Source organism: Erinaceus europaeus, chromosome X, assembly GCF_950295315.1.
Source record: "Erinaceus europaeus chromosome X, mEriEur2.1, whole genome shotgun sequence".
Classification (NCBI taxonomy): Eukaryota; Metazoa; Chordata; class Mammalia; order Eulipotyphla; family Erinaceidae; genus Erinaceus; species Erinaceus europaeus.
In genome coordinates this window covers 63495928-63523760 of record NC_080185.1, presented here as the reverse complement: position 1 = coordinate 63523760, position 27833 = coordinate 63495928, and the positions used below count along the sequence as shown (strand labels likewise).

Here is a 27833-nt window from a genome sequence, read left to right as displayed (position 1 = left end):
TGTGTTCCCATTCTCTCCTTTGGAAACTGCATTAATTCTTCCAAGATCACAGATATGGGTTAACTATTATATATATATAGCCATTTTTTTCCCTGTGGTCCTGGCTTCTCTTCCTTTCTAAGTCACACTTACTACTTCTGAGTGTTGTTACTGTTCTTTTTTCTTACCACCAGGGTTATTGGTGCAGTACCAGCATTATGAATCCATCACTCCTGGCAGCCATTTTTTCTTTTCTTCCTATTATTTTTTTTCTTTCTATTATACTTGGTAGGGCAGAGAGAAATTCAGAGGAGAAATAGAAGAGTCACAGAAGATCAATTTTATGACATTACAAATGGAGTAAATTGTAGTTATAGATACAAAGTGAAAAGGTTGGGATACTCTTAGCTATAGGAACTTCAAAAACTCCCAGTGGGGAAACAGCCAGGGATAGGTGATGATATAACAGATGTTTTAAATTAATGTAATTTAGGGAAACGATTCTCTTCCTGGAGAGATAGGCTTTGAGGCTTATCACACCTGTAAAGGTGTAATTGTTGAGGGGCCAGGTGGTAATACATCTGATTAAGTGCATACATTGCAGTGTGCAAGTACTCAGGTCCAAACCGCTGGTCCCCACCTGCAGGGGGAACGCTTCAGGAGTAGTGAAGCAAGGCTGCAGGTGTTTGTCTCATTCCCTCTATAACTCTGCTCCCCCCTCTCAATTTCTCTCTGTCTCCATCCAATAATAAATAAATAAAATTACTTAAAAATTTTAAAAAAGATAGAATTGCTGTAGAGAAAATGGTGAAATAAATGAGTGCTTGAATTCACCTGCCTCTTAGAGACTGATGAAGTTGGAGTAGCAGCTATTGTAGTCTGAATTAAATGTGGTCCTCTCTGGCTTATTCTGTTTTCAACACTATGGTATGTCGAACGACTTTACAAATATTTTTGTTTTGTCCTTCTCAGTGTAGTGTTCTTCAGAGTCTGAAAGAACTCCTTCAGAATTGGCTGTTGTGGCTTTCTACAGACATCCACATGAAGCCTGTGGTGAACAGTCCTCTGTGAGTCATCTTGCATCCTCCCATAAGTGATACGTGAAAATGTTTGTGGAATTCAATAAGAGCTTGCAGCTTTAGTTTTACTTTAAGGGCAAAACAGCATTTAACAGTAATAAACATTTTGGGAAGTCAAGCTATTTTTCCCTAAAGTGAAAGTAAATTGATGTATATAACCAAAATATATCACAGAAACGTCAGATGCAATATGGTAGAGTGAAATTACAGATTTTCCTAGCCATCATCCAAATTGACTTTATATGAGTAAGAATATATAAAGTGAGCTAAGCTAAATGGAAGCTAAAGCTGGAAGCTCTGAGGTTAATTCTTTAATGTTTTGCTACATTAACTCTTGCAAGTCATTTATTGGCTGGAGAAACTGCTTTGTGACTTAGATAACAGAACTTGAAGTAATCTTATAAGAAGTATCTTATAAGATTGTAAAGAGTGAAAAGAAACAAAAACTAAAATAAATAAATAGATAAATAAAAGACTGATTGATTTTCAAGGACCTGCCAAAGTCAGGTTGGTTTGACTCTTTATACTTAAAATCTCTGGCCTCTCTGTCTCTTTCACTCTCTCAAACAGCACTGCTCAGTTTTGGCTTATAGTGATGCTGGGGATTGAACCTGGTATTCAGAGCTCAGGTAGGACAATATTTTGCATAGCCACTATGGTATGTCCCTGCTAGATCTCTGATAAGCTATCATCAGTCATATCAGTAGTGCTATTTTTTTTCTTTTTAAAAAATTTTTTATTTAAGAAAGGAGACATTAACAAAACCATAGGATAGGAGGGTACAACTCCACACAGTTTGCACCACCCAATCTCCATATCCCATCCCCTCCCCAATAGCTTTCCCATTCTCTATCCCTCTGGGAGTATGGACCCAAGGTCATTGTGGGTTGCAGAAGGTGGAAGGTCTGGCTTCTGTAATTGCTTCCCCGCTGAACATGGATGTTGACTGGTCGGTCCATACTCCCAGTCTGCCTCTCTCTTTCCCTAGTAGGGTGGGTCTCTGGGGAAGCGGAGCTCCAGGACACATTGGTGGAGCCTTCAGTCCAGGGAAGCCTGGCCAGCATCCTGATGGCATCTGGAACCTGGTGGCATTTCCAGCAGATGTTGTTGGAGCTCAAGCCACTAGCAGCTTCTCAGTCGCCATCTTGGCTCTGCCTCGCTATTTTTTTTTTTTATTGCCACCTGGATTGTCACTGTGGCTTGGTGCCTGCATGACAAATCCACTGCACCTGGTAGCCATTTTCCTTCTTTCTTTCTTTCTTTCTTTCTTTCTTTCTTTCTTTCTTTCTTTCTTCCTTCCTTCCTTCCTTCCTTCCTTCCTTCCTTTCTTCCTTCCTTCCTTCCTTTCTCCCTTCCTTCCTTCCTCCCTTCCTCCCTTCCTTCCTCCCTTCCTTCCTCCCTTCCTTCCTTCCTTCCTTCCTTCCTTCCTTTCTTTCTCCCTTCCTTCCTTCCTTCCTTCCTTCCTTCCTTCCTTCCTTCCTTCCTTCCTTCCTTCCTTTCTTTTTTTTGATACAGAGAAATTGAGACGGAAGAGGAAGACGGATGGATGGGTGAATAGATAGAGGCCTGCAACATTGCATTACCACTCACGAAGATTACACCTTGTAGGCGGGGACTGGGGACTTGAACCTTGGCTCTTGAACATGTGTGCCCTCTGGGTGTGCCACTGCCAGACCCCACAGTCATGCTAGTTTTAAGCATTAAACTGTTACACTATAGAAAATTGAAAACACAATCAAAGTAAAGAAAATAACTGAATGCTACCCTGATGTACCCATTATACGACTTGAGCAGTTATCAACTCATTGTTAAACATTTTTTTTCATCTGTAACATTCATCACTTTCCTCTACCTATATATTAGATTGTTTTTAAGTTAAATCCATGTGTAATTTTAGCTGTTAGAACTGATAGCAGTATGATATGTAGAAAATTAATTGTTCTTTGTATTTCCAAATATCTAACCAATGTTCTAATTCCCCATGTTATCAATCATGTCCAAACTTTGTAACTTAAATTCAGCTTTAAGTAACTTGTTTTTAGGTTAGTTCAAAGACTAGCCCAATTTGATTTTCTATATGTTCTTTTGTTAAACTATGTTTTATCAGAGAAATAATGATTTATGAGACAGCCATTGTCTTTATCACATGTGTATAATCTACTTTGATGCGAGAACTGAACTTAGAAGCTTCTTGAGAATGGTCTGAAAATTTGCTTGTAATTATACACATTCATCATCACAGTGCTTCTATATATCATGCATGTTCATACTTTTACAAGGAAGCAAAGCAGTAGTGGATAGTGGGATAATCTTGTAAAGCTGTTTTAGTCTATGTTTAATTCCTGAGCCAGCAGCATCAGTGTCACCTGGGAACTTGTTAGAGATGCCAGTTCTCAGGTCCTGCCTTAAAATTCCTAAAGAAAACTTTGGAAGTAGGGCTTAGTAATCTGTGTTTTATAAAATAATTCTATAATTTTGAGCACTTTATAGAAAAGAATCCATTTAGATACTTAACTTTTTCCCCACTTTGATTCTACTAAGAGTAGTGTATTTGTTATTGCACCAAAGCAAAGGACTCTGGGGTGGGGGTGACTTTCAGGTCCTGGTTCATAATGGTGGCAAAGGACGTAGGCTGGGGATGAATGTTTTGCAGAAAACTAAGAAATTTACATCTTATCAACAACTGTATTTACTGTTAACTGTTAATTGCCCCCTCAATAAAAATAATACTGTATTTGTATTTATAGTCTTTGACCAACTTTGAGTCTAAATCTCAGGCACCCTTGATATATTATGTGTCAGTATTTCTGCATTTAGTGTCTTAAACATTTTGCATTTATTTCTCAAGAGCCTAGATTTATTTTATATTAGTGTCATTAATTATAAGGAGCATTTAGAAAGAAATTATGCTTTCTAAGTTCTTTTAAAAATACTTTATTTTAATGAGATACAGGGGAGGAGGGAGAGAGAGAGAGAGAGAGAGAGAGAGAGACATAGACACCGAGACCAACTGACCAAAGCTCAGCTCTGGCTTCTGATGGTGTTTGGGATTGGACCTGGGACTTCGGAGTCCCAGATATGAAAATACTTTATATAACTACTCTGCTGTCTCCCTACTCCTTCTAAATTCTTTTTAAAAAGTTTTATTTATTAATGTTGGAGAGAAAACCAGAGCATCACTGGCACATGTTTGCCAGGGGGACAAACTAAGGACTTCATTCTTGAGAATCCAACACTATCCATTATACCACCTTCTAGGCTGCTTCAAAATTAAAAAAAAATATATTTCCTTTTGTTGCCCTTGTTGTTTTATTGTTGTACTTATTATTATTGATGTTGTCATTGTTGGATAGGACAGAGAGACATGAAGAGAGGAGGGGAAGACAGAAAGGGGGAGAGACAGACACTTGCAGACTTGTTTCACTGCCTGTGAAACGACTCTCCTGCAGATGGGGAGCCTGGAGCTCGAACCGGGATCCTTAAGCCAGTCCTTGCCTCTTTGCACCACGTGCGCTTAACTCGCTGTGCTACCGCCCAACGCCTAAAGTTTTTTTTTTTTTTCAAGTGTTACATTTACTTATTGAATAGAGACAGAGAAGTTGAGACAGAAGGGGAAAATACACCACTTCTTTATCACTCATGAAACTTCGCCCTGCAGATGGGTACTGGGAGCATTAACCTGGGCCCTTGCTTATTGTAACATGTCCACTTAACCATGTGCACCAACACTGGGCCCCTCAAAAATTCTTTTAAAAAAAGATCATGAATGTAGTTACCTTTTCTTGTCATAATACTATTTGAAATTATATTATAAAGCTTACTAGTTCTCTTGTGCTCTCAATAATTCTATTTTAGAGATATGTGTGTAATATCATATCTGCACATATGGTCATATTCTTTATGACTGTCAAAAGGGAGCAGTTTGTTCTTGTAGAGGCTGGGGAACAATTTGCAGCAGTTCTTCTCTAGGTGACATTTCTGGTTTGTTCAGTAAGTGTGACAAGGGTATTACCATTATTTAGTTGATGAAACATGAGAACAAAATGTGCTTTAGTGAGAGGGGCTAAGAAGCAGTTTTGATTAGTCATTCCTAAATGTCACTGTGTATCTCCTAAGAATAAGAACACCATTCTACCTAACCACAAATGACTTAATTTAAGATCACAACATAGGTACATTTATTAGTTAATATACACTTAATACTAAAATTTCACTAATGTGTCCTTTGTAGCATTTTTTTAAATGCAGTATTCATTCAACATTACAAATTGCATTTAGTTGCTCCCCCTCTTTTTACTTTTTGCCATAAGACTGCTCAGCTCTGACTTAACAGTGGTGCTGGGGACTGAACTTGGAAACTTAAAGCCTCAAGGAATGAAAGTCAATTGCTTAAACCACAATACTATCAGATACCTCCTCAGTCCAGTTGTGTTCTCTTGGTTTCTTTTAACATGGAAGTTTCTTTTTTAATTATTTTATTTATTTACTTATTTATTTATTGGATAGAGACAGAGAGAAATTGAGAGGGGCAAGGGAGATAGACAGGGAAAGAGACAAGACACCTATAGACCTGCTTCCCCACTTGTGAAGCTTTCCTTCTGCTGGTAGGAACCAAGGTCTTGAACCCAGGTCCTTATGCACTGTAATGTGTGCATTTAACCACGTGTGCCACTGCCTGGCCCCAATCTGGAAGTTTCTTAACTTTTGTTTTCATGACACTGATATTTTTGATGAGTACAAGCTGTTGTTTTGAAGAAAAACCCTGTTTTTTTTCACCATGATTTAGATTATGTATTGTAGACAGGGATTCTACAGAGAAGATACTGTGTTCCTTTTTTGTGCATCATATCAGCAGACACCTGTAAATTTGTTCCATTATTGGTTATGCGCACTCTGTTCACTGGACTACAGTGCTGCCATACTTTTTCAAAACCAGTTGTATTTAATAAACAGTTACATAAGTAAGTTACATTTAAAAAAAGTCTTAAGCAGTTAAGTTTTTCATCCAAAATGCCAGTAGTGTCTTGTGGAGGAACACTTCAAAAGAGGCTATTCTGAATGGTTACCACTATTTAATATTATTTGATGCATCTGCCAAATGCTGCCACAATTCGTAGTTACTATATAATTTTGCAAATAGTTGGCTTACTATCCAAATGTCTGAACATTCTTTTAATCTCTAACTTTTCTGGCACTGAACCATCATGGTTGACTTAAGGCTATACATGATTCCTGTTCTTTTAGTGGTCTACCATTGTTGGCAATCAAGGTTGAAGGGGAAAGTTATAAAATCATTTGTATAGGCCTTTATCTAATCCTCTCAACAGTGAATTTAAGGATGGAGTGAGTGGATGGATGAATTAAAGCCCTTATACCTATGTATGATTTAAAGAGGCTTGGACCACATATTTGAGAAGACTGTAAAATATTCAGATCTAGGGGTCTGGGCAGTAGTGTAGCGGGTTTAGTGCACTTGGTGCGAAGTGCAAGGACCAGTGTAAGGATCCCGGTTCCAGCCCCCAGTTCCCCACCCCCAGTTCCCCATCTGCGGGGAGGGGGGTTCACTTCACAAGTGGTGAAGCAGGTCTGCAGGTATCTGTCTTTCTCTCCCCCTCTGTCTTCCCCTCCTCTCTTGATTTTTCTCTGTCTTATCCAACAATAGCAATAACAACAAGGGCAACATAATGAGAAAAATGGCCTCTAGGAACAGTGGATTCGTAGTGCAGGCACGAAGCCCTAGGGATAACTCTGGAGGCAAAAAAAAAAAAAAAATAGGATCTGGATTTTACTAAAAGAAAGGAGTTAAAAATTTTACTGCTCAGTTTTAGGATTCAACTAAAATCTAGTTATATTAAAATATATGATTTTAATCACTTTATTGGTGGGGAAATAATGATTTGTAAGATGGTTGTTAACATGAGTACAATTTCTTTCTTCTTTTTGCTACCAGGGTTATTGCCGGGGCTTGGTGCCTGCACCACAAATCCATTGCTCTTGGAGACCATTTTTTCCCCTTTTGTTGCCCTTGTTGTTTTATCATTGTTGTGGTTATTATTATTGTTGTTGTTGTTGCTGTCGTTGGACAGAGAGAAATGGAGAGAGGAGGGGAGACAGAGAGGGAGAGAGAAAGATAAATACCTGCAGACCTGTTTCACTGCCTGTGAAGCGACTCCCTTGCAGGTGGGGAGCTGGGGGCTTAAACCCGGAACCTTACGCCCATCTTGCACTTCGCACCATGTGCGCTTAACCTGCTGCGCTATTGCCCAACTCCCATGAGTACAATTTCTTATCTCCCCATGACAGGTGTCTGCACACCACACATACATATCACCTGCTGATGTGTTCCTCTTCCCTCATACACTAGGTTCCCTGTGTCCTCTCAGCACTGCCCTCCCCCTCCCCCCCTTTGGAGTCCTTTACTCTGCTGCAATATCCCACAACTAGTCTTTTTCACCCTGTATTTTTCTTAAGTTCCACCTGTGAGTGAGGTAATCATGTATTTGTCCTTTTTGCTTTTAGCTTATCTTTCTGAACATGCTTCCTTCAAGGTCCATCCAAGATGGAACAGAAGATAAGATTTCATCTTTTTTTTTTTTTCCTACAGCTGAGTAGTAGTATTTCATTTGTAGAAATATAGGTGTTTTTATAGTCCATGGGCTTTTTTCTTTTCCAGACCTATCATGTCAGGGATTCATAGGGAATGGGTTCTAACTTCTCAGGTTCCTTTTCATTGGTGCTTATGAAGTATGCTTCTCTAGGTGGAGCAGACTAGCTCTTCAGTGAAACCCAACCCTTCTCTTTGACTTCCTTTATTTCCTAATTACTTGCCTATACATACTTCAGGATATTCTCTTGACTTTTAGAATGCTTAATACGCTCAATCTGAACACTGATTCTTTGGGTACTAATCTTGCCCTTTATTTCTTTGTTTATAACAATACCAACTATATATTGGATCACACTGTAGGCTTTTCCAGTTTTGCCAAGTTAACATTTATAGGACATTGCTTTATTTTTCCTAGCTCTAGGGTCTCATGCATACCTGACTTCACTATTCCTGGGATGACTTTATACTTCTTTTTATTTCAGATGGACAGACAGGGAGGGAGACAGAGGAGAGACACTGCATCACTAGAGCTTCTCCTGGTGCTGTGGCACTCCTATGTAGTGCTAGGGTTCTAACAGAGTTTCATGCATGGCAAGACATGCTGCCCTACCACTGTGGCCCCAGGGCATTATTCTTTGAACAGTGCCTATTCACTTTATAATAATACCTTTCTTGTATATATGATGTGTGTGACCAAATGAACAATTCCATATTTTCTAAAAGGTCTGGAGAATATATAGCAAGAACCTCTCCTCTTTTCCTTTGTCTTGGACATTTTGGTGATTTAGTGGATGATGGTGACTCCAGCTGAAAGGCTAAATTAAATATATATTAATCAGGATTGATCTTTACCTCTATGGGCCAACTTTTTTCAGATAGAATGGGGGAGATGGAGGGAGAAAGTGATAAAACACCACAGGACCAACACTTCCTCTAGTGTGGTGGGGCCTGGGTCATCAACTGGACAGAGGAAGTGCAATTCAATGTGAACTACCTTGCGGCCCCGAATACTATTTTTATTAGTATTTTAACAGAAAAATTCAGGGAAAAATATTGGTTTGACTTTTTTTTTCTAGGTTTGGTATTTATACTTCATATTTTTGGTCACTGTGTTGAAATATTACTGGTATCAATGGAAACAGTCCTCAGAACCATTTTATTGTTTGTCCTTCTAAAATCACTGTGAAATTCATTGGGATTCATTCTTATTTCTTTTCTTTGCCATTTTTATATTTTATTATGAATTTTTCATGTCACCTTATCACAAACTCATTTTTTCTCCTTGTTTATGGAATAATTTTCTAGTTCTTTGTGTTTCCCAAACTTCATCTCATGCAGGCGGGACTTCAGTACTCCAGGCTACATTTTCATTAAGATATAAAGGGATGGAATGAATGTATGGAAGTCTGGTGGTGAGAATTGTATGGAATTGTACCCCTCTTATCCCACAGTCTTATTGATCATTATTAAGTCATTAATAATAAAAAAGATACACACACACACACACATATATATATATATATATATATATATATATAGAGAGAGAGAGAGAGAGAGAGAGAGAGAGCAAGGGAGGGAGAGAGGGAGAGATAACACAGCTCTGGAGCTTCATCTGTTGTTTTAGCAAATTCCATGTGGTAGTAGAGTTTGAACCTGGGCTTTGAGCATGGCAAGACAGGCTCCCTACTCAATGAGATCTCTTGCCCTCTCTAACTCTTTTTAAAAATTCACTTTATTGAGAAAATAATAATTTACAGTATATGAGTTAACATATGTATACAGTACAGTTCCCCCCTACCATGATTGGTGTCTGCACACCTCACCCACTGACAACTTCCTCTACCATTGGGTACTGGGTCTCCAACTCTCTTTCAGTCCTTGCCTCCTCCCTTTAGAGTCTTTGGATTTGCTGCAACAGAGCATAACTAGTCTTAAGTTTCACCCTGTGTTTATTTCTTAAGTTCCACTTATGATGAATGAAATTGTTTGTGTTTGTCCTTCTTCTGGTTTAGCTCACTTAATGTTTTTCCTTCAAGTTCTGTCCAGGACATAGTAAAGAGAAGATTTCATTACTTCTTAGAATAGCTGAGTACTATTCCATCATGTATATATACCACACTTTTCTTTTTTAAAAAAGATCTTTTTTATTGGCATGGGAGTGGGTCAGTATCATTCTAGCACATGCAATGCCAGGGATTGAATTTAGGATCTCATTCTTTTAAAATTCAAACTTCTAGCTACTTTGCCACCTCCTGGCTACTATACCAGGAGGTATATCTTTAATTACCACTCATTAGTTGTTGACATTTTCAACATTTTGATTATTACAAATAGTGCAGTTGTGAACATAGGTTTGCATAGATATTTTTGAATATATGTTGTATAAAGTATCTTTCACTCAAGGATTTCCATAATTGAGGAGTATTATAGTTTTGTGCTTATCAGTTACTAGAAATGAGTTTACTGATCATTTTAATCCCTGGACATTATTGTTATTATGTCTATCTGGATGTTAGTCTTTTATTTTCCTTGTTCTAGATAAAAACATTGGTTGCTGAAGCTGTTATATGAATAGAGCTTAATGGTTCCCTAAAGGGTTTAGTATAGCTTTGTGATGAATCATTTTGGTATATAAAATAATTGCAGTTTGGAAAATGACTCAGCTGACAGAGGTTCCTGGTTCAGTCCACAGCACCACTTAGAGTGGAGTGGTGCTCTGACCCTCTTCCCCACAATATACTGTCTCATAAAACTATCTCATATAAGATTTATAAAAACAATCTGAAATATGTTTAAAATGACTTATGTATTGCAACACTGATATATTTCTGAGATTCCTTAACTATCTAGCTTTAACTTGAAAATTGCAGATTTGTTATTATAGCTCTGAATATCATCATTTCTTATTGCAGAGAGACAACTTTAGGTAGATCCATGAACTCTGTGTCTGAACTGATTTACTATGTAGGGTGGCTGTCCACTACTGCATTGCGATTGGAAGGCAACAGTACTTTCTTGCTGCACTTTATTTTGGATTTCTATAATGAGGTAATGTACATCCAGTTTTTCCCTATGCAAATCTTTTTGATCTCTGCATGATTTACTTTACAACCACTAAGTTGAACCTTGTTAGCTTAATACTGTTAAAATAAAGCTACACATTTTTGGAGTCAATGATTGTATTCTGACCTGAATAGCTGACTTTTGTAGAACAAATAGTTTTTTTTGGAGGGGTGTCCATGTAAGATTTTAGTAGATTTTTCCCTGCATAATGCTGCTCCTAAACAAAAAACAATATCCATCATCATTTAATTTTTTTTCCACCAGGGTTTTTGCTGGGGCTTCAAGCCTGCATAATTCTGCCAAATGTAGTAGACTCTCCCTTCTTCTCCCTTTGACATAGCGAGGGGGAGAGAGAATGAGAGTTAGAAAGAGATAGTCAGAAGGAAAGATACCACAACACCGGTCCTCCATTCATGAAGCATCTGCAGTGTATGTGCGCCTCTGTGATCACATATGGTGAAGTGTGTGCTCTACTGGGTGAGCCGTTTCCCGGCCTTATGTGGTATCACTTTTTGTATACATTCATTATGTATTCTCAATCCTGGGGGGGAGTATCTAAAAATGCTGCCTTCTTTTTCATTCTACTATGCCTTTAAACAAAGAAAAACTATCTATAATATATATATATTATACTTACTGGATAGAGACAAATCGAGAGGGAAAGGGGAGCTAGAAAGACAGATATGTATGTGCAGCACTGCTTCATTGCTTGTGAAATTTCTGCCTGCTGGTGGGGACCAGGAGCTTGAATCTGGGTCCTTGCATAAGTTAACCTGTGTGCTAAGTTTCCACTTAGCTCTGAAAATACCTTCTTGTTACTTCATCACTCCCACCTTTGAGCCACCTTATTTCTCCTAGTTCCTATGGTTGTGGTTGTCTTCCATAGTTAGGGAATTAGACATAGACAGAACTATAATGGAAGATGTACTGACAAATTACAAGTTTCCTGGCTTTTTCCCTTCATTAACACCAGTTATCTTGTGTTATGTTTGTTTAGTGGCTTGGCCCTTTCTTTTCCATGTTGATAGATAAATAATGTGGTTCATTATATGTGTGAATTAAAGAGATATAAATCCTCTTTTCCCATACCTCATAATGATCCTGGGTCCATACTCCTAGTGTTAAAGAATAGGAAAACTTTCAATGGAGGGGATGAGATACGGAGTTCTGATGGTGGGAAGTGTGTGGAATTCGACTTCTCTTATCCTATGGTCTTGTCACTATTTCCATTTTTATAAATAAAAATAAGTTAAAAAAAGAAATCCTCTTTTCCCCCTTTTCTCCAACTCTAAGATCCCTCTCCATGGAAAACAGACATTAACAGTGATAGTCTAGAAATCTTCTTCTAGCGTTTGCCCTTCTTCTGTAGGCAGTCAACAGCGTCAGGTTGAGCCTGATGTAAAGTTTCGAGACCTCCTTTGAATCTGGAGAGGTGGCAGTCGTTGACTATGTGGGTCATAGTCTGTCTGTAGCCGCAGGGGCAGTTTGGGTCGTCTCTGGCTCCCCAGCGATGGAACATAGCGGTGCACCGGCCATGGCCTGTTCGATAGCAATTGAGGAGGACCCAATCATAACGTGCTAGGTCAAAGCTGGGTTGACGCTTACAGGGGTCTGTGATGAGGTGTTTGTTCTTTACCTCAGCTGACTTGCCAACTCTGTTTCCAAGAGTCTGGAACAGAGAAGTTCAGTGTAGGCGTAGGGGACCAGATTGGGTGACGAGACGTCAAGCGTTGGACAGGGTGGGCAAAGATATCCGCGTATATTGGCAGGTCCGGTCGAGCGTAGACGTGGGAAATGAACTTAGATGATGCTGCATCCCGACGAATATCTGGCGGGGCGATGTTGCTAAGAACTGGCAGCCATGGAACCGGGGTGGAACGGATGGTTCCAGAAATTATCCTCATGGAGGAATATAATTTGGAATTGACCAAGTGGACATGGGGGCTACGGAACCATACTGGGGCACAGTATTCTGCAGTGGAATAGCATAATGCCAGAGATGATGATCGTAGTGTGGAAGCGCTCGCGCCCCATGAGGAGCTGGCCAGTCTTGCAATGATGTTATTCCTCGCACCCACCTTTGCTGCAGTTTATATGAGATGTTTGTGAAATGACAGAGTGCGATCGAGAGTAATGCTAGGATAGACTGGGCTTCATGCCGGATTCTCGTATTGCCAAGCTGCACATTAAGCTCATGTGAGGCCGAGGCATGGTGTAGATGGAAAACAGATGATACCGTTTTAGCAGTGCTAGGAATTAGTCGCCATTTTTTACAGTAATCAGATATCAGAGACATGTCTTTCGTGAGTGTTTCCTCGAGGATGTCGAACTTGGATGCCTGAGTTGCACAGCAGATGTCATCGGCGTAGATGAACTTCCTTGAAGAAGTTTCTGGGAGGTCATTGATGTAAATATTAAATAGCGTAGGAGCCAGAACAGAGCCCTGGGGGAGGCCACTTGAGACAAGTCTCCATCTGCTAGACTTGTCACCCAGATGTACCCGGAATCTTCTGTTTTGGAGAAGAAACGATATAGTGTTGGCCACCCATGGAGGCAGGCATCTTTAGATCTTGACCAGGAGACCACGGTGCCAGACCGTGTCATAGGCTGCTGTGAGATCAACAAAGACAGCACCCATCTTTAAATTCTTCTGGAATCCAGAAGATGTTCGTGAAATGTTCGTGAAATGACAGAGTGCGATCGAGAGTAATGCCAAGATAGACTGGCTGGGCTTCATGCCGGATTCTCGTATTGCCAAGCTGCACATTAAGCTCATGCGAGGCCGAGGCATGGTGTAGATGGAAAACAGATGATACCGTTTTTGCAGTGCTAGGGATTAGTCGCCTTTTTTTTTTTTTCCTCCTCCAGGGTTATTGCTGGGCTCAGTGCCTGCACCATGAATCCACCGCTCCTGGAGGCCATTTTTCCCCCCTTTTGTTGCCCTTGTTGTAGCTTCGTTGTGGTTATTATTATTGCCCTTGTTGACGCAATTCGTTGTTGGATAGGACAGAGAGAAATGGAGAGAGGAGGGGAAGACAGAGAAGGGGAGAGAAAGATAGACACCTGCAGACCTGCTTCACCGCCTGTGAAGCGACTCCCCTGCAGGTGGGGAGCCGGGGGCTTGAACCTGGATCCTTACGCCGGTTCCTGCGCTTTGCGCCACATGCGCTTAACCCACTGCGCCACCGCCCGACCCCCTAGTCACCATTTTTTACAGTAATCAGATATCAGAGACATGTTTTTTGTGAGTGTTTCCTCGAGGATGTCGAACTTGGATGCCTGAGTTTCACAGCAGATGTCATCGGCGTAGATGAACTTCCTTGAAGAAGTTTCTGGAAGGTCATTGATGTCTAGAAATAATCCTCTGTGGTAAAATTGATGTTTGGTGAGGTATATTTTTTAACAGGCATGTGGCTGCCTATTCTATTTATGAATCAGGCAAGACCAAATCCTAATGTCGTATTATTGTTTATTTTATACTGATTTTTTGGGTATGCTCAGGTGAGGGGTTCTGGAGTATAATTCATATACTGATGCTATTATTCTTCCCTGAAGGTGTGTGGCATATGTATAAATTATAACCTTCCACTAGTGGTCTTGTTTCCTCCTGGAATCTTCTATCCTGCACTTCTCAGCCTGGATTCCAGTATCCTGAACCAGCTCTGTTACATTATGCACAGGTACACAATCTCTTTTCTATTATTTTATGAATTAATATCTCAGAATTCTGCCTTTATTTCTCCAACTATAGTATGATAAAATAGTTACCCATTTTCTAATAGTACCTGCAGAAATAGAAAAGATGACTTTCTTTTAGAAATGTCTTTCCAATGGGGTAGAGCTAGTGTGACTTTAATACATCAGTGTGGATGATTTGGATTTTTTAAATTTATGATTAATGATCTTTACATAATAATACTGCTACATTCAGTATTATTACTTTCCATTGCTTTGTCTTAAAGAAAAGAATGGTGAGGAGAGGTAGCATAATGGTTATGCAAATGGACTTTTGTGCTGAGGCTCCAGAGTCACAGGTTCAAACCTCCCTCACCACCATAAGCCAGTGCTCTGCTTAAATAAAAATGGTCATAGGGTCAGCAAAACAGGTCACTTGGATTTTGCATTTGTTTTGCCATGTGTGGGACCCTGGTCTCAGCCTGTCTCCATTGCATTGGAGGAAACCTTGGTACTGTGAAATCTTTTACCCTTTCTCTGTCTCTATTTGGAAAAAAAAATGCCTCAGAGTAGTGAAGTCTTGGTGAAGACAGAAAGAAAAATCACTTACTAATGGCTAGTTTAGTTCTATGTTGCTTCTCTGGTAAAAAGAAAATATTTTCTGGAAAATAAGTCAGTATGTATAAAAGTAAGTATTAATTTGATCCTCAATATTCTTTCTGTTACAGATATTGAAATTACTTTTTTTATTTTTTAGTTATAAAAAGGAAACACTGACAAAAACCATAAGATAAGAGTGGTACAACTCCACACAATTCCCACCACTAGAACTACATATCTCATCTACTTTCCTGATAGCTTTCCTATTTTTATCCCTCTGGGAGTATGGACCCAGGGTCATTATGGAGTGCAAAAGGTGGAAGGTCTGGCTTCTGTAATTGCTTCCCCGCTGAACATGGGTGTTGACTGGTCGATCCATACTCCTAGCCTGTCTCTCTCTTTCCCTAGTGGGGTGAAGCTCTGGGAAAGTGGGGCTCCAGGACACATTAGTGGCAGAGTTCACATAGGCTCCTAAGCTGAAAATGGGCCCCAGATCAGAAATTAATTTTTAATTCTATAAAGTATAGACCCTCTTGACATAGATTTTCAGACACTGCCAAGCTTAACAAGTTTAGAGACTAACTAGATAATAGTTCTATGTCCAGGAAACAATATCCAAATTTTTCCATTTCTCTTTTTTGTTGCACCTTTTTTTTTCCATATTAAGAAATTATATTCTGTGGGTTTGGGTGGTAGCACAGCGGGTTAAGAGCGCGTGGTGCAAAATGCAAGGACCCAGGTAAGGATCCCTGTTCAAACCCCCGGCTCCCCACCTGCAGGGGGTTTGCTTCATGGGCAGTGAAGCAGGTCTGCAGGTGTCTTTCTTTCTCCCTCTCTGTCTCCCCTCCTCTCTTGATTTCTGTCTTTTCCAACAACAACAGCGATGACAATAATAATGACAACAACAAGGGTAACAATAAGGGCAACAAAATGAGAAAATGGCCTCTAGGAGCAGTGGATTCATAGTGTAGACACTGAGCCCCAGCAATAACCCTGGAGGCAAAAAGAAGAAAAAAAGAAACTATATTCTATGTCAATGACAGACTGCTTCTTAGATTTTATTAAATTTTTAATATTGAATGCATTTCCTCTTATTTTTTTCTTTCTTGCAGTATAATGAACTTCTGTCAGGTGCATATCTCAAATATATGACTCAGGTTTTTTTTTTTACTAGTTATTTAATATTGATTTACAAAATCAATAAAGATAACAGGGGTATATAACTCCACACCTTTCCCACCACCAGAGTTCTGTGTCCCCATCCCTTCCATTGGAAACTGCAGTAGTTCTCCCAAGATATGGGTTGATTATTACTTCTATAAATTTCTATATTTATATATCTATATATTTGCCCATTTTTCTATAATTCTGCCTTCTTTTCCTTTCTAAGTCATACCTACTACTTCTGAGTGTCCTTTCGCTTATTTATTTATTTATAAATATTTTATTTATACATGAAGAGTGATAGGCAGAGAGAGAAAGAACCAGATGTCACTCTGGCACATGTGCTGCCAGGGTTGAACTCTGGACCTCACATTTGAAAGTCCAACACTTTATCCACTGTGCAACCTCCTGGACCACTATTTATTTATTTTTATTTGCTCTTCACTCTCCGGGTCCTAATGGAATTGAAGTTCCGAGCCATCTGATTATCTTCCCCTAACCATGACTGAATTTTTAAAATTTATTTTAAATTTTAATTGTAGATAAATCTACTTTTATTAATGTCAAAATAATAGTTGTCTGCTTTTTCAACTTTTACAGGTAGATTCTTTGTTTTTGTTTTCCCCGTCTTCTCTCTCTGGGTCCTGATAGAATTAGAGTTCAGAGCCTTCTGGTCTTCTTCCTCTAACATTTAACTCCTCTGGGAGTATGGACCAAAATTCTTTATGGATTGCAGAAGATGGAAGGTCTGGCTTCTGGAACTGCTTCTCCACTGGACATGGCTGTTGACAGGTCGATCCCTACTCTCAGACTGTTTCTTAATCTTTCCCTAGTGTGGTAGGTAGGGTTCTGGAGAGATGAGGCTCCAGGACACATGGTGAGATCATCTGCCCGGGTAGTTGAGGATGAAATCATAGCTTCTGCAACTTGGTGGCTGAAAGGCAAGTTAAGATATAAAGCAGGGAACCATAAAGTAGGAATAGAGCAGATGGATAAGGAATTTTAGTGTGAAAAGAAGCTAAGAAATCTCTTTTGGATACATTTCTTTTTTTTTTTAACTTTTGTTTATAAAAAGGAAACACTGACAAAAACCATAGGCTAAGAGGGGTACAACTTCACACAGTCCCCACTATCAGAACTCCATATCCCATCCCCTCCCCTGATAACTTTCCTATTCTTTATCCCTCTGGGAGTATGGAACCAGGGTCATTATGGGGTGCAGAAGGTGGAAGGTCTGGCTTCTGTAGTTGCTTTCCCACTGAACATGGGCGTTGACAGGTGGATCCATACTCCCAGCCTGTCTCTCTCTTTCCCTGGTGGGGTGGGGCTCTGGAGAAGCAGGGCTTCAGGTATATTTTTTTAATTTTTATTTATAAAAAGGAAACATTGACTAAACCATAGGATAAGAGGGGTATAACTCCACACAATTCTCACACCACCAGAACTCTTTATCTCCTCTCTCCTGATAACTTTCCTATTCTTTAACCCTGTGGGAGTATGGACCCAAGTTCGTTGTGGGATGCAGAAGGTAGAAGGTCTGGCTTCTGTAATTGCTTTTCCGCTGAACATGGGCATTGACAGGTCGATCCATACTCCCATCCTGTCTCTCTCTTTCCCTAGTGGGGAAGGGCTCTGGGGAGGCGGAGCTCCAGGACACATTGGTGGGGTTATCTGTCCAGGGAAGTCTGGTTGGCATCATGGTAGCATCTGGAACCTGGTGGCTGAAAAGAGAGTTAACATACAAAGCCAAACAAATTGTTGACCAATCATGGACCTAAAGGCTGGAATAGTGCAGATGAAGAGTTGGGGGTGGGTGCTCTGCTTTGTAGATAGCTAGTAGGCATATTTTAGTTATATTCCAAAGGGCTTGTGGCTGTACTAGTTTTTGTTTGTTTGTTTGTTTGTTTGTTTTTCCCTGAGCCTAAAATCTGATATGCAGGTGGATCCTAATTATTGTCTGGGGAGATGATGTCATGGCTGGAAGAAGGACCAGAAAGCTGGATCAGGGAAGAGAGTAGCTCCCAAAATATGGGAAAGGTATATAAGTATTACTGACTGTAAACCCCATCAATTTGATCTGATCTGGGGCCCATATTAAGCTTAGGAGCCTAAGTGACCTCTGCATCCCTGTAGATCTAAGCTCACATTCTGTGGTCATGAGTAGGAACGTTCCAAGCTGCCCCAGTTTCAGGACCCACCTTCCTAAGGTGGGACATAAAGTATGTTGTCCAGCCTCACTTTGAAGGATGGAACATTCTCTACTGTTGTTGATCCATGTTGAGGGCAAGGTCCTGTGGGTATTTTAGATGTTTCTAGGGACCCATGACTGTGGTAATTTTTGCTGGACTTGATGACTTACCTGCAGGTGGTCTAAAAATATTGCATGGAAACATGGTGTCAGAGTTGAGAATAGGAATAGAAACCTAGATCAAGGGAGAGAGTAGCTCCCAAAGTTGAAGAAAATATATAAATACAATTAATTACCACATCAATCTGACCTGGGTCCCATATATATTCATATTTAGCACAGGAGCCTGTATAATCTCTGGGTCCCTTTCAGTCTGTGTTTGCAGTCCATGATTGCAGCTGGGAACATTTTAGGCTGCACTCATTTCAGGGCCAGTTTTCCTCAAGTGACAGATTACGCTGATCGATCCTTCTTCTTCTTTTTTTTTTTTTTTTTAATATTTATTCCCTTTTGTTGCCCTTGTTTTATTGTTGTAGTTATTATTGTTGTTATTGATGTTGTCATTGTTGGATAAGACAGATAAATGGATAGGGAGGAGAAGACAGAGAAGGGGAGAGAAAGATAGACACTTGCAGACCTGCTTCACGCTTGTGAAGCGACTCCCCTGTAGGTGGGGAGCTGGGGGCTTGAACCGGGATCTTTTACACATCCTCCTTTTGTATAGTGGGGCTGTCCTTACCATTGCTAATTCATAGTGAGGGTACAATCTTGAAGAAGCCCACAAGAGAGCTTATGATTATGTTTCTGATGGAAGTGATCATTGATGGTGGAGAGAGGGATCTGTTAGAGGTGTAGACCTATTGTATCTACGGAGGATTCCAAGGATAACTTGACTAGGGCTCCAGGTGATGGGGTGGCCTGTCAGTGACCAAAAAGGCCACCATTAAGTGAGCCAGCGTCTTGCCCTTTCTCAGCTTTTGTAGTCCTTTCTTTACCTGAGAAGCTTAGGCTTTCTCCCAGTTGTTAAAGCATTGAGCATCATTTGTTGTATCCAAACTGGTATTAGGGGCCTGGCATCAAGTTAGGGAGGAAGTACATCTAGGATTTTTGTAGGGCCTAAGCTAACGAGTTTTACTGCACATAACTTGTTTGGTGATTCTAATAAAGGTTGCCATAGAGAATAATTTTCCTTTAGTTGATAAACATTTTTTTGCCAGTATATCTCTTGGCCAACTGTATATAGTGTTTCTTCTAAAGATTATCAGGGTGTTATAATAATGCTGATGTTGAGTGGCTGAACTTTTGAACTTTTGTTAATTTGTATTATTTGAGGAGAATATGTCACAAAAAGCTAGACACCTTGACAGCTCGATATTTGTTTACATTCATATCTATATTCTTACACTTAAAATGTACACTCTTGTTTCTGTTTCAAAGGCATTTGCTTTTATTATTTCTTTACATTTACCCTCCCTGTTACTAGGTATCGTAGAAATTTGACTGCTGCAAAGGAGAATAACTTGGTGCAAAAGGTACAATGGAGAAACTTCTGTGTCACTGTTTAAAACTTGAGTATTGCCTCATCTGCATGGGATACGGGGGTCCTTCATTAGTGGTGGAGCAGTGCTGCAGTTGCCTCTTTCTCTTTCCCTCTATCTCCTCTCTTCCTTCTCTTTCTTTTTGTTTCTATCAAGAAAGAAAGAAAAGAGGGGAAATGACTGTCAGGAGTGGTGAATTCACTGCACAGGCACCAAGTCCTGGTGATAACCCTGGTGACGTCAAGCAACAAACAAAATTGAGTATAGATAATATATATGACTTGTTGAGAATAAGAAGGGAAGGGAAGAGCCAGCGAAATAGCTCACTTACATAGTGCACTGCTTTGCTATGCACGGGGCCCAGGATTGAGCCTGGCCCCCACCACATTGAAGGAAGCTTTGGTGCTGTGGTCTCTTTTACTCTCTCTATCTCTCTGTCTCTACCTTATGAAAAAAGAAGGGAAGGGAGAATAGTTGATAATGACATTTCATTCCTATCCTAATAGACAAAATCAGAGTTCAACATCAGCAGCAAGACCTATCAAGAATTTAATTACTATTTAACAACTGTGGTTGGTTGCCTATGGACGTCCAGACCCTTTCAGAAAGGAATATCTATTGATCCTGAAATCTTAAAGAGAACTGGAGTAACAGAGTATAAAAACAGTTTGAATTTAGTGCATCATCCTGCACTATTGGGCTATGCTGTCTTCTTCCTACTACAGGTAAGTATACTTAAAGGATTTTTAGATTTAAAAAAAATACTAATTTTATTTGGGCCAGGCAGTGGCACACCTGGTTGAGCACCTGTTACAATGTGCAAGGACCCAGGTTTGAATCCCTGGTCCCCACCTCTAGGGGGGAAGCTTTGCAAGTGGAGAAACAATGCTGCAGGTGTCTCTCTGTCTCTCTCCCTCTCTATCCCCTCCTGCCCTCTTGATTTCTAGCTGTCTCTATCCAATAAAGATAATAAAAATTAAAAAAATAAATTTATTTATTTATTTTAAATTTTATTTATTTATTTTTAATGAGAGAGATACACAAGAGAAAGATACACAGAGAGAGACCAGAACATTGCTCAGCTCTGGCTTATAGTGGTGTTGGGGGTTGAACCTGGGGACCTTGTTGCCTCAAATATGAACTTCTTTTTGCATTATGCTGTCTTCCCAGCCTGGTTTTGGATTTTTTTTTTTATAGGAATTGTGTGACAGAAGAAATAGGAGGTATCACAAATTCAGTAAGTACCAACTGTTGGCTTGTTGGAAAAGTCATGATGTATTTTTGCACAGAAAAATAGGACATGACTTTTCCAACAAACCAATAAATTTAACATAGTGAGCTAGATTCCAGGCATTTAGAGTTAAGTCTTTACACACTGCTTTGGCATGTGGCAAAGAGAGACATACAAAGTATTATATTATAGTATTGCCATATGAGAAAAGGCACAGTTGTCAGAAAGATATGGCAGTGTGTTGGTTTCGCCGGGCTGGCTTCAAGGGCGGGTAACAGACGACCAGGGACTCATGGTTGAGCTGTAGGCAGTATCTCTTTATTCATGCAGGACGCAGCACAATCTAAGCCGAGCTAAGCTAAACTAAAGTACCCTAAAACTCACAATGCTGTCTTTGTATATACTTGCCAAGTAGGGTGGAAACAGGATGTGACATAGAGAGGGTGGAGAGAAAAGTGACTGGTGAAAATCAGAGTGTGACAAGGAGGGGGCGGAGCAGTCGAGAATCCTATCACTGAACCACCAATGCCCTGGAGGGAGGGTGGTGCTTGTTAACAGTGGTTATGTAAATAGAATGCAGTGGTTATGTAAATAGATTAGTGTTAAGCAGGGGGGATTTAAACCAAATGAAACAGAAGGGGTTTTTAAAAGCATACCAACAGCAGTGATTTTTCAGTTCTGCTTGGATAGAGGTAGTTCTATGTGAGAAAGTGTTTCATGGAAGTGAAAACTCACTAGATGAAAAATGTTAGGACCTAGTGTGGGTTGAATTGTGATGTGGAAAACTCAGAAATGTTATACATGTACAAACTTTTATTTTACTGTTGACTAAACCATTAATCCCCCAATAAAGAATTTAAAAATAAATAAATAAATAAATAAAGGGAAAATTTAAGCTAGAGAATGTTATAATTAGGGTTAAGTCTTCTGGAAACTGATGATTTAATTGCTTGATATCAATATGGTGGGAAGTGTGATTTTTCTCTGGATTATGTCATGAGGCTCGGCACTGTTATTTTCAGATTTATCAGTGACTTGTGGGAACACTTAAACAGGGTCCATATCAAATGTGTGGATAACATAACAGGATGAGATTATAACTATACTGGTAGAGTTTGGATTCAGAATTCTTTTAACAAGCTAGCAACACATAGGAATCTAACAGAATGGTAGTCCTAATTTAAAATAGGAGTTGCTTCATCCAAGTTACCACTTTAGGCAAACGTTATGCTTTGGCTTTCATCATGTTGGTTTTGCAACTCTGTGGATGTATGGTTAACTTTGTAGCTGATTCCTCTAGATTGGCAAATTTATTCAGTCCAAAAGTGACTTTCTAGATTTACCTATCTGGGTTCTCATATTATAGATCTTGACATACTAATTCTTTATAGTGCTAACTATAGTGATACTTCTATTTGATTTTATGTTTTAATTTATTATTGGATAGAGATAGAGAGAAATTAAGAAGGGAGGGGGATATGGAAAGGGAGAGAGACAAAGAAACACCTGCAGCCCTGCTTCACCACTTGTGAAGTTTTCCTCCTGCAGGTCCGGGACCAGGAGCTTGAACCTGGGTCTCCGCACACTGTAATACGTATGTTTAACCAGCTGGCACCTATTACATAGTTATTCACAAAGCTGTGCATCTGTTACCATAATCAGTTTTGGAATGAAAGAAGCCCTTCATCTTTTAACCATCACGCTTCCATTTCCCCATCCTCCTGTCTTAGGCAAATACTTATGTGCTTTATAGCTATTTAAATATCCATAGTCTGGAAATTCATAAAATCTTACTCATAAAATATATGGTTGTTGGGTGGGGGGTTAATTTTCTATCACTTAACATGTTTACAGGGTTCACTTATATCACAGCATTTATTAATACTTCAGTGGTTTTTACCTCCAAATTATATTTCCTATAGTTAATTTTGTTTATTCATCAGTTGTTAGACATTTGAGTATTTCTGCTTTTGGATTATTGTAAATAATACACTTTAAATATTTTGCATAGACTTGTGTATAGTATTTTGTTTAGTATAGTATTTATGTTTCATTTCACATGTGTATGTACTTTAATAATGCTGGATCATACAGTATTTAAAGATTTATTTACTTTATGAGAGGATAGAACACCCACTCAGCTATGACATATGTATTGGCAGGGATCAAACCTAGGACCACATGTATGCAAATCTTGTGCTCTATCACTGAGCTTTTTCCTAAACCCATACAATATTTAATTCTATGTTTAACTTATGGAAGAACTTCTGGACTCTTTTTTTCAGAGTAGCTTCATTTTATGATTTTACTAGCAATGTGTAAGAGTTCCATTTTCTCCATATCTTACCTAAAATTTGTTACTATCTTTTTTATATTTTTATTTATTATTGGATAGAGGCAGAGAAATCGAGAAGGAGGAGATAGAGACAGACACCTGCAGTCCTGCTTCACCACTCGTGAAGCTTTCCCCTGCAGGTGGGGACCGGGGGCTTGAGCCCAGGTCCTTGCGCACTGTAGTGTGTGCACTTAACCAGGTGCGCCAACACCTGATTCCAATTTGTTACTATCTTTAAAAGAGTTTTAGCTAGGAGTCTGGCGGTGGCGCAGCGGGAAGTGCAGGTGGTGCAAAGTACAAGGACCGGCTTAAGGATCCCGGTTCAAGCCCCCAGCTCCCCACCTGCAGGGGGGGTCACTTCACAGGTGGTGAAGCAGGTCTATAGGTGTCTAGTTTTCTCTTCCCCTCTCTGTCTTCCCCTCCTCTCTCCATTTCTCTCTGTCCTATCCAACAACGACGACATCGATAACTAAAACAATAAAAAAGTGCAACAAAAGGAATAAATAAATAAATGGCATAATTAAAAGAAAAAAAAGTTTTAGCTAAGATAATGAGGGTATGAAGTGTCTCATTTTTGTTTGAATTTCCCTGGTTGCTGTTAATGTTCTTCTGTCTATTACTTGCCTATTTGTATTTTTTATGTCTATTCACATCCTTTGCCCACATTTTAACTAGGTTATTTCTCTTATTGTTGATTTATAAGATTGATCTTTGTATTTTCAACTCAAGTCATTTATCAGATATATGACTTGCACAGATTTTCTCTTATTGTTTTTATGCGTGTGTGAGATCCTGGGGATGAAACTTAGAACCTCATAGATATGTGAATCATGTGCTCTATCACTGAGTTATATCCAAGACATCTTTCATTTAAAAATTTTTAATATTTATTTGTTTTCCCTTTTGTTGCCCTTGTTTTATTGTTGTAGTTATTATTGTTGTTATTAATGTCATTGTAGTTGGATAGGATGGAGAGAAAAGGGGAAGACAGAGAGGGAGAGAGAAAGATAGACACCTGCAGACCTGCTTCACCACTTGTGAAGCAACCCTCCTGCAGGTGGGGAGGCAGGGGCTCGAACCAGGATCCTTACGCCAGTCCTTGCGCTTTGCGCTTGTGCGCTTAACCCCCCCTGAGCTACCACCTGACTCCCCATCTTTCATTTTTTTAATTGCTATTTTTTAATTTTTTCTTCTTTTGTTGTCCTTGTTGTTTGTTGTTGTTGTTATTGCTGTTGTCATTGTTGGATAGGACAAAGAGAAATCAAGAGAGGAAGGGAAGATGGGGAGAGAAAGATAGACACCTGCAGACCTGCTTCACTGCCTGTGAAGCGACTCCCCTGCAGGTGGGGAGCTGGGAGCTCGAACCGGGATTCTTATGCAGGTGCTTTGAGCCATGTGCGCTTAACCCACTGTGCCACTGCCTGGCTCCCAATAGCTATTTTTTTAAGAACTGATCTTTTCATTTTGATGAATTCTAATTTATGAGTTTTAAAATTCTTTTTTTGTTGTTGTTGTTGTAACTTAACCACTTTACCACTCTGACCTGACTTACGCAATTAGAGAAAGAAACGGGGCAAAGGACAGACACAAATCCCTGACACTTCCTCCAGTGTATTGTGGGTTAGACTTGAATCTAGATCACATGCATGACAAAGCAGGTATACTATCCAGGTGAGTTATCTTGCTGGCCCTTAATATGTATTTATTTTTTTAAATTTTTATTATCTTTATTGTATAGAGACGGCCAGAAATCGAGAGGGATGAGAGAGAGATATATAGAGAGAGACAGAGATACCTGCAGCACTACATCACCACTTGTAAAGCTTTTCCACTGCAGATGGGGAGCAGGATCTTGAACCTGTATCCTTGCATGTTTTAACATGTGCACTCAGTCAGGTGCACCACCACCTGGCCATCTTTTTAAAAAATTTTAACCAGAGTACTGTGCAGCTCTTGTATTTGTTAGTGTCGGGGATTGAAACTAGGACCTCCAGTACATCAGACATAAACCTGTTGCATAAACCACTATACTATTGTTTATCTGTTCATCCTTTGATATATATCCTTGGGTTGCTTGCAGCTTTTTTACTATTATAAATGATGCTACTGTTAACGTGGATATATATATATATATATACATATACACACACATATATTCTTTATATTGTTATATTGCAGAATTACATGTTGACAGGGGTTTGAATCCACACCATTCCCATCACCAGAGTTCTGAATCTTCACTCTCCCCACTGCAATCCACCATAGCTCTCCTAAAGTTTTAGACATGGACCAGCCATCTTCTCTACAATTATCTGTCTACATTTATACAAAGTTGCTCCTTCTTTTTCTGATTCAATCCTCTCTTTCCCTCTAAGCCACTCATAACATCATAGCTACCTCCATATGTCCCTCTCCTTTTCCTTCTCTCTTTCTTTGTGCTTATGGAGCTGGAGTGCAGAGTCCTCTTATCTTCATCCTATCACTTTTCCTGCCACTGGGAGTATGGACCAAGATTGTTTATGGGGAGCAGAAGGTAGGAGTTCTGGCTTCTGTAGCTGCTTCTCCACTGAGCATGGGTGTTGACAGGTCAATCCATACCCCTAGCCTGTTTCTTTCTGTCTTTCCCTAGTGGGCCAGGGAACTGGAGATGCAAGGGTCCAGGACACATTGGTGAGGTCATCTGCCCAGAAAAGTCAGGGTGGAGTCATGGTAGCATCCGTAGCCTGGTGTGTCTGGAAGGTGGCATGACCTAAGTTGAGACAAGATGGTCAGTAAACAGGAACCAGAAAGTAGGTTCAGAGCAGATGAGATTAGGTATTTTAGGGTAAAAGAATGCTACAAGAACCATTTTAGGCATGTTCCTGAGGGCATACACCTATAGTAGTTTTCCTTGAGTTTGGTAGCTAGCTTGACATTGTATGGGAACATTGTCTGAGAGAATGTTGTCAGAGTGGAGAAAGTTGGATTAGAGAAGGGAGGTAGCTCCCATTATTTTAATAAAATATGTGGCTAAAATTAACTATTTACCTCCATCTACCTGCTCTAGGGCCCATGTGTAAATGCATATTTATATTTAGTGCCAGAGCCTGTGTAACCTCTAAGTCCATACTGGTCTGAGCTTATAGCTCATAGTCAACATCTGAGGAACATTGCAGGCTGCACTCATTTCAGGACCAGTCTTTTTCAAGTGGCAGGGCAGGATACCCCCAACCTCCCTTCAGAAACTGGGTCCATCCCTGCCATCATTGCTTGATGGTAAGGCCAAGGTCCTGGGAGGGCCCACAAGATGCTATTCCTTATGGAAGAGACCAGTGATAGTGGATAGAGGGACCCTTTAGAGGTCAAGACCCATCATATGTGTATGGGAATCCAAGGATTCCCTAACTAGGATGATCAGATGGTGTGATGTTGGCCAAACAGGCCATTATTAAGTGGGCCAGTCTGTTGCCCTTATCCAATTTTTGTAGTCCTTTTTTTTTTATCTGATCTTAGATTTTCTCTCTTGTTGTTTAAGCATTTGTTGAGCTCAGGCAGAGTTAGATTATTGAGATCTGTCTTCTTTGGGCCTTTCTGCTAGGCTGTCCTGCTAATTTGGTCTAAATCCAATCAATTACAGAATTTATGATGCCTTCTTTAGGCACTTTAATCATTATTAAGCACTTTGAATTTGAGTTATATGATTACCCCTTGTTTATGGATACGTGTACACCTGTATCCAGTACCCTAAACCCTAGCCTAATCTGGAATCTGTTACTTAGTTAAATGACGTGCCATCTAACTTGGATGTAGGTAGTCTCATTTGTTAGGAAAGGTTTCACTAGATTTGAAGAGTTGTGAGGTTACTTCTCAGGCTGGTATCTCAAGTTACAGTCCACAGTAGGATTTCAATGGCAGCATAATGCAGGGTGGCAGCACCAGTAGCTATTTGGTTGAAGTTGACAGGGTTGCTATGGCGGTAAGGAATCATAGAAAAGGAATTTCAAGAATTATGGGCATATCCTAGACGTACTAGGACTAGGAGAAAATATGCAGGCTTTAAAGAGAATGCAAGGGGTTTCTTAATAGTCTTAGAGAGAGTTAAATATCAATAATTATTATAGCCAGGTTAGTTGGGGGGTTTAGTATCTGTATTAGTATACTTGACTTCACGATGAACGCTTTCAGTGGCATCTGAACCTCTTTGTATTTTAAATACTTACAAGGTCAAAAGGTCTTGACCTATCTGGCCTAGAGCTATAGTTGATTTAGATGTTTGCAGAGTTTTATTTTCAGATACATCTTTAGAGATCCATAAACAATCCCCCTATAAGTGTTTGATCATTTTGCAAATCTAAGATAAATATTAGCAAGAGCTAGTATTTGTGCTTAGGGCTA

At 39.7% G+C, this 27833-nt stretch overlaps 1 protein-coding gene across 3 annotated transcripts in view; it reads left to right on the top strand.

Moving 5' to 3' along the window:
• CENPI (centromere protein I) overlaps nucleotides 1–27833 on the top strand; it is a 70038-nt gene that overhangs the window by 29766 nt on the left and 12439 nt on the right. For all 3 annotated transcript variants that reach the window (XM_007538547.3, XM_060183374.1, XM_060183373.1), the window contains 5 exons: nucleotides 952–1046; nucleotides 10578–10713; nucleotides 14284–14408; nucleotides 19839–19887; nucleotides 20400–20618. In XM_007538547.3, coding sequence (XP_007538609.2) covers nucleotides 952–1046; nucleotides 10578–10713; nucleotides 14284–14408; nucleotides 19839–19887; nucleotides 20400–20618 — 624 coding nt within the window. The remainder of the gene's footprint in view (nucleotides 1–951; nucleotides 1047–10577; nucleotides 10714–14283; nucleotides 14409–19838; nucleotides 19888–20399; nucleotides 20619–27833) is intronic.